The sequence below is a fragment of the Echinops telfairi genome, unplaced genomic scaffold (assembly GCF_000313985.2).
Source record: "Echinops telfairi isolate 266 unplaced genomic scaffold, ASM31398v2 ScPeMD7_19;HRSCAF=73, whole genome shotgun sequence".
Taxonomy (NCBI): Eukaryota; Metazoa; Chordata; class Mammalia; order Afrosoricida; family Tenrecidae; genus Echinops; species Echinops telfairi.
In genome coordinates, this window is record NW_022103916.1 from 5,024,378 (window position 1) to 5,032,356 (window position 7,979).

At 49.1% G+C, this 7,979-nt stretch overlaps 1 protein-coding gene across 1 annotated transcript in view; it reads right to left on the reverse strand.

Annotated features, from left to right (window-relative positions):
* Positions 1-297: 297 nt before the first annotated feature.
* Positions 298-7,979, reverse strand: part of TBC1D25 (TBC1 domain family member 25) — a 25,945-nt gene continuing 18,263 nt past the window's right edge. The window contains exons 4-6 of the mRNA XM_004713174.3: positions 2,565-2,692; positions 2,220-2,408; positions 298-1,904 (exon numbers count right to left, since the gene is read on the reverse strand). Coding sequence (XP_004713231.1) covers positions 543-1,904; positions 2,220-2,408; positions 2,565-2,692 — 1,679 coding nt within the window. The 3' untranslated portion in view covers positions 298-542. The remainder of the gene's footprint in view (positions 1,905-2,219; positions 2,409-2,564; positions 2,693-7,979) is intronic.

Sequence of the window (7,979 nt, forward strand, 5' to 3'; positions counted from 1 at the left end):
ACTTTCGTGCTCCCCTCTCTATTCAGAATATTTAAGTGAAGGGGCCCATTCTGAAAACTTACATTTGTGTCCATTATACAGACCCTCACAGGCAGGCGGACCTACCAAAATCATACTCAAGTATGACTCCCTTAAGTAGTCCTCAACCTGAACTCACCTTCTGGAACCCTTCTCCTACCATTGGGGGAGCAGGCAGCCCCCCCCCCCACCATGTAGAAGCATTTCCACTCCCTCCAGTCAGTACCCCATGGGCACTCCAACTACAGCACAAACCAGGGAGAAATACACAGACCACGGTGACTTTCATGTGTGCAAAGTACAGTTGTTAAAAACAAGACAAAACAAAACCAGAGATAGAGGCTGTGGCCTCCCTGGGGCAGTGCCTAAGTAGTGTCCCACACACTCAGGCCTGGGGAGCGGGCCCCACACTCCCAACAGGTCTAGTAGGGTTGGCAGGCAAGGAGGTGGAATCTCACGTGTAGGCCCTGATGGTTGAGAACGGAGACCTGGTGGGGCTGAAGTGTTAGCTGGAGAGAGCCTGATCAAGATGGGGCGGTGGCCTCAGCCCCCTCCTCAGAGTCCCACACTTCCGACTGCAGGTAATCAGCGAAGAGAGCCTTGGCCCGGCGGAGGACGCGGCCCAAGTGGTGCTTTCGCACAAGGCGGTCGAAGTGCATGGCCAGCTCATTGTAATCCAGCCCATTGCGCATGATGTGGTCCCGATGCTCCAACAGGATGGCGAGGCAGAGGAAGAGCATGAATGGGTTCCCCCGGCCAAACTCCTGGGGTGGGGGCAGGCCTAATGGTGGCGGGGGTGGCAGGGACTTCCCAGGGTCCTGAGGAGAGGCCTCCTCTTGCATCAAGGGGGATCCGGCAGCCACATCACCAGCGGGAGAGGCCTCCTGGGTAGATGGTGGTGACGAGGAGGATGGGGAGTCAGGTCGGGAAGAGGAGGAGAGCAGGGGGTCTGGGGAGTTCAGCAAGGGCTCGGAGAGGGACTTAGAGCTGATGAGGGCTGTTGAGCATGGCAACTGGACCAGGGGGTCCCTCCTTGTGCCTGTGTTATCCCTGAATTGCTGGAGGTCATTGAGGCTGGCTTGTCTCAGTAGACGCCCCCCGGTTCCAGGCCCCTGGCTGGCTGTGCCCAAGTGATTAACAGCATCCTCAAAGGCACCACCCTCTCCACCAGCAGGCCTTAGCATGTGCCTCTGTCGCATAGGTCGCCCTCTGTGGCTACTGAAGCCAGAGTCGGCTATCTGGTTGGGGGGTCCAACGAGCTCAACTTCCTGTTCCGGAGGATCCGGGGGCAGGGAACTCCAGGTGACCTCGAGCATGCGGAGGGCGTCGTCGAAGGCGAACTCACGCTTCAGCTCGAGCAGCAGCCACCGGTAACAGAAGAAGAGGTCATCTGCGCCCGCCTCTTGCAGGTACTGGTAGAATTCAGGGTCGGCGTGCCGCAGCAGCAGCTTGAGGTGAGCAAATTTGGTGGCCATGGCACGGCCATCCGGGTGAAAGTTTGCAGCCAGGCGCTTCATAATGCCACAGAAGCAGACAAAGGCATGGCCCTCGTGGTCCATGACGGCGAGAATGGGTGAGGCCAGGTCGCTCATACCCTGGCAGTAGGACACCTGTGGATGGGTGACAGCGTAGGTGGTAAGCAGGTCATGTAGTGCCCGCAGGTGGGGGCCGTCCTCAGGCCCGGCATAGTAGGGGTGAGCCCGGTCGGTTCGCAGCACATCCTTGAGGACTGTGCTGCGGATAAACTCCAGATCCTCGGGGCTTGCCCGCTGGGCCCATTCACTTTTCAGCTGCTCATACTCGCGGCTCTTGCATTTCATGTAGTCCATCCGCTCTCGGCCTGTCAGCCCATCTGGGTAAACGTTCAGCAGGTACCTCCACACCACCTGGCCCCAGACAGAAGGGAGGAATGAGGCTGAGGTTCATCAGAGGAGCTGCCACACCCCAACGGGGTAGTCACCATCACCTACGCACCCACTATGGGCCTTTGTCCTCCTGAAAAGGCTACCTGCCCACCTCTGCCTCCTAGCCCTTCCTGGAGGAGAGCTTCCCACCCTGGAGTAACCCTCCCCTCCAACCATATGATAAACTCTGTGTGTGTGTGTGTGTGTGTGTGTGTGTGTGTGTGAGATGAGCTTTTGATGGCTGAGAGAGTGAATGAGGGGGGACAGTGGAGCCAATGAGCAGCCGAGAAGGCTCACCTTTCGCAGGGAGGGCTCAACCCCACCATGATAGATCCTCAGGCGCAATTCCTCAGGGCGGGAGAGCTGACCCTCATGGTTCAGGTACATGTGAAACTCAGCATCACTCAAGGGTGGCTTGAAAGGCTTGACATCTTCTCCATATGACCAGCTTAGCACCTGCTGGACCTTAGATAAGGTGCGACCCACCTGTGAGGAAAGAGAGCAAAAGGCTACTGGTACACTGGGCAGGCTAGAGCAAATGGCCACCAGAATGCTAGAATAAAGGACACTGGGGGTTCTGAGGTCTACCATGTAGGCCCTGCCCTCCAACCACAGATGGGCCCCATAGGTCCCTGAAGCCACCTGAGAGAGGATGGACTGTGTGAAGGGTAGGGCAGCTGTCGTCAGCGATGACCGTTTCTCAGCTAACAGCACGTCGGAGCCAATGACATCCTTGGGACTGATTATGTCCCAGTCTTCCAGTAGTGGACCTGGGCATACAAAGCAAAGTGATATGAGAAATGAGAAACACAGACCTCAAGCCCCGGGTTCCTCTCCATCTACTGCAACCAGGCCACCCACAGGACAATGCCTAACGTCCACACCCTCTTCCCAAGTCACCCCAAGCACAAAGAAAGTACAATCATTAGCAATTCTGCTGGGACAACCATTTCACAAAAATGCTGGAAAGCCTTGGAAATGTAATCCTATCTTTAGGTACAGTAATAAGTACTATTTATTGACTATTTACTATGTGTCAGGCACTGTGCTAAGCACTGAACTGTAATACAGGAAATAATAAGAGCTAACACTTGCATAGCACTAAGTGACAGGAACTGTTCTCAGCGCTTTACAAGCATTAACTCATTTAATATGCACATCAAGCTTATGAGGTAGTCACTATTACTATTGCCACCTTTCAGATGAGGAAGTAGGCAGGACTCATCTAAGATACTTGTCCAGGGAACTGATTACAGGGATCTACATATAACCTCCTCCCTGGGGGACGGACAACAGAAAAGTGGGTGAAGGGAGACGTTGGACAGTGTAAGATATGACAAAATAATAAGAATTTATAAATTATCAAGGGTTCATGAGAGAGGGGGGAGGGGGAGGGAAGGGGAAAATGAGGAGCTGATATCAAGGGCTCAAGTAGAAAGCAAATGTTTTGAGAACGATGATGGCAACACATGTACAAATGTGCTTGACACAATGGATGTATGTATGGATTGTGATAAGAATTGTACAAGCCCCAGATAGGAACTGGAAACACAGGGACTCCAGGGCGGATGAGCCCTTCATGACCAGTGGTGAGAGTGGCGATACCAGGAGGGTGGAGGGAGGGTGGGTTGGAAAGGGGGAACCAATTACAAGGATCTACATATAACCTCCTCCCTGGGGGACGGACAGCAGAGGAGAGGGTGAGGGGAGACGTCGGACAGTTCAAGATGTGGCAAAATAATGATTTATAAATTATCTAGGGTTCATGCGGGAGGGGGGAATGGGAGGGAGGGGAAAATGAGGAGCTGATGCCGGGGGCTTCGGTGGAGAGCCGATGTTTTGAGAATGACGAGGGCAATGAATGTACAAGTGTGCTTGACACAATTGATGTATGTATGGATTGTGATAAGAGTTATATGAGCCCCTAATAAAATGATCAAAAATCAAAAATAAAACACTCCCCAATTAAGAACAAAAGAATTGTATGAGCCCGCAATAAAATGATTTTTAAAAAAAGATACTTGTCCAAAGTCTCACAAATTATGAGTGAAAAAAATTCAATTTGAATTCCAGGCTATTTGGCTTGAAAGTCTGAATTCTTAATCTTATATTCATGATGGCCCCTCCGCTACAAAGGGGAGACAATATCCTTACAGTTACAGATGATGCCCCAAAGGTTTTCAATAATTAGTAAGTTGCCCAAGGCTCTATAGCAAGGAAATTCAGGGATCTGAGCCTCCTTAACTCTCTAAAAAACCTACTTGTGGGGCAAGTATGACATATACATTATGCAACCCGCCCCCGCCCCCCCAAAAAAACCCACCAAAATACCGAGGATACTATTCTCGCCTCTCTCTCCAGTCAGGCCCTTGAAACATCAATGTAAGTCTATTCCTTCGCCCTCCTTATGCCCTCTCACATCCTGTCTTCCTGTCTCAAATGCAATGAGGCGGCTGAAGCAGCAGGGACCCTGGAAGAAAGCTTAAGAGATGTGAAAGAAAAGAAAAAAAGCTTACGAAATGTCAGCCCAGATACCACTGAACTGAGTCAACACCACTAAGTCAACACTAGCACAACCAGGGGCCAGCTTTCAACCAGCATTATATGAAAAACAACAACAAAACAGAACCCCAAATCCCATCTATTTGTTTAAAGTCCCTAAGTTCCCAAACATATTGCGCCTACTGCTCCCATTTTAGAAAACAAACCCAAAATCAGCGTCCCCCTAGCAATAAAAAACCTTGGGGCTTGATCAAGTGTAGGTATCTACTTCTGCAGCCCTCCTGGAGAGTTTCCTCGCCCCCTTGGTTTATTCCACTGTCATTTACTGGTAACTACCAACTAGCACTTCCATGGAATGCACTGCACTCTCTCATGGAACCGAGGGGAGCCACCCAAGGCCACATGTGGGTGTCACGGGATGTCTCACAGGATACCACAAGTCTAGCGTGTCCAAAAGAGAAGCCTAAGACCCACTCTCAGACGTGACCTCTTCCTCTGCAAGCTGCCAGAGGCCACAGCAGCTCTCTCTGTTCCGGTGCTGAAGTCAGAAACCCGAGAGAGATCCTTGATGCCTCTCCCCGCTCAATCCCCAGGTCCAAACTATCATTGGAGCTTGTGGCTTCTGCATGCCAAAAACCCGAAATAACAAAAACACCTAACAAACCCAATTCCATCCTTTCTCTTCTCTCTACCTTGTCACCCTGTGTGAATCCACCATCTCTCACCTGAAACACTGCCTCCTAACCAGTCCCTGCTTTTCTCTGTTTAGCTCCAGGCCAGCTGTTCCAAGACATTCATCAGATCATCAAAATAGTTGACACGCAAGATGAGGAAGGCCATGCTACTGAAAATCAAACTGATGATCTACAAGACCCAATCAAAGAGCAATGTCAAGGTACAGGGCTAACCCTCAACCATTTCAGGGGAGGAGGAGAGGGTGCTAGAGGATAAATCCAGGTGACCCAATTTGAAAATACTAGCAATTGCAATGGGAAAAAGAGAATAAGATGGAAAGGCTGAGGCTGCCCAGTGCCTTGGCTTTTTGCGAAGACTTCCTGTACTTGGCTCTCCCATTTCAATCTTGCAATCCTGTCAGAATTTTTAAAAATAGTTTGACTGGCATATAATTCACATATCATACAATTCAATTATTCGATCCTGTCAGAATTTTTGATGAGCTAACAAATCATTGCTGTTAGAAAAATTACTAGATTAACCTATGTCCACCTGAAAGGCAGGACTCCACTAACAATACCTGTGACCTGCAATAGTCCTTTGGCATTTAGCTGAGACATTCCTGCACTTGGCTTCCGATTTGTTCTAATCTTGCTGCGAATCCTGAACTAACATATTGTTGCTATTTCCTTAAGATCCTAGATTAACCTATCTCCATCTGCAGGACAGGACTCAGCTGACAATAACCTGTAGCCTGGGGGAAAATCACACCTCCAAGCAAAAACAACAATTTAAGAACCAGAAGGCTCACCTCCCCAGCCAGTGTGCTCCAAAATTGCCCTCCCCAGATCCCTGCCTGTAAAACACCTCCTCCTGTGCTGCTCCAGGGCAACAAACAAAACTCACACCCCCAGGGGACACACAGCAACCCTTGAGGTCTTTAGGACAGAGTAGAACCTGTCCTGTGAGACTTGAGGCTGTGACCCTTTCGCTTTTAAATTCTTTACTGAAGTAGCTAGAAAGCCCTCCTTTCTCCCCTAGAATAGCTATTGCTTTCAAACTGCTGAACTTGCAGCCCAAGTCGTAACCACACCCCCACCACAGCGCTCAGAGACATTCCCTGCCATCGAGTCAATCCTGAGTCACAGCGGCCCCTGGTGGTTTCAAGTGCCGACCAGGCGGATCACAGCCCACTGTGTAACCACGACACCACCGAGGCTCGCATCTCGGCCTGGTACTCAATAAACTCTCGCTTTCCCTTCTGTCCGTCCCGTGGATTGGCTTGCTCGTGACCGGCTGCCCGGATCACCCACTTGGCGTGAACGGTGTTATAATTAAATAAGTGATCGTGGGAAATGTCCCTGCAATGAAGAAATGGTTGGCCAAGTCTTCCTCCACCAGTTCCACAATGCTCCATGACATTTCCAGGGCTTTCTTCCAAGGAGCCTCTGGGTGGACTTGAACTTCCAACCTTTAGGTTTGCAGCTGAGTTAACCACCTGCAAGTCTTTAGATAGGATTGGTTTTTTTAAATGCATATGACAACGTCCCCCAACCCATTCATATGCTGGTGAAATGCTACGATTCTGAGAAGGAAGAAAAACTTTGCTTCCAGAGATACAGAATAGGCTGTTCGCATGGAAAGGAGATCCGGATGATGATGCCCCCCCCGCCCCCCAACGCTGGAAGCAAGAAGGAGCTCACAGCACCTATGGAGCACAGTGGCCGGGAGAGGGTGAGGGAGACAGGAAAGAAAAAAGAAAAAAAAAAGGAGTGTAAAGGTTTCATTGTCGATTATGCAAACAACTATCAATCTGGCGGTAAGGTTTTTGAGATGCACACCTAACATGAGGTGACCAGGAAAGGTTGAAGACTAAAGTAATGGCGTGCCACACACACACACACACACACACACCAAGAGCATTTGTGACGATCAGAAAAAGCATCCCACAAGACCAGAGGCATTTAGCAGGGGGAAAAAAGAGTCTATTGGTGCTCTTTTCCCAACAGCATGTGCTCACCGTGTGTCCTTGTATCACCTTTTGGTAATTCTCACAGTATTTTAAACGTTTTTCACAATGCTAACTTTTCAGAAGCACACTTAATAAACTACATATACTGTTTACTTATGTTTTATTGACTATGCAAAGGTATTTGACTACATGAATCTAGCCTGGAGAAGACTGGGAATTCTGGAGTACCTCACTGTGCTCATGCAGAACCTACACATGGATCAAGAGGCAGTTGTGCGAGGAGAACAAGGGAATACTGCGTGGTTTAAAATAAGGAAAGGTGTGCGTCAGGGTTGTGTTTTCTCACCAGAATTATGCAATCTGTATGCTAAGCAGATCATCAGTGAAGCTAGTTTACACGAAGAAGCACATGGCATCAGGAATAGAGGAAGGCTTATTAACAACCTGAGATACGCAGGCAACACAACCCTGCTTGCTGAAAGTGAGGACTTGAAGCACTTGCTGATGAACAATACAGACTGAAGCCTTCAGTATGTACAGAAAACCAAAATCCTCCCAACTGGACAATAGGTAATATGATAAATTGAGAAAAGATAGAAGTTGCCAAGGATTTCATTTTTCTTGTATCCACAATCAGGTCCCATGAAAGCAAGCAGTCAAGTGATCAAAGGACACATTGCATCAGGCAAAGCTGCTACGAAGACCTCTTTAAAATGCTGAAAAAAAAGAAAGTAATGAGGGCAACATATGTACAAATATGCTTGATACAATTGATGTATGGATTGTTATAAAAGCTGTAGGAGCCCCCAATAAAATTATCTTTAACTTAAAGAAACAAGAAAATGACAATGGCTATGCAACCACGAGGTGTCGAAGGGATCAGGTGTAAGGCATCATCAGAACAAAAA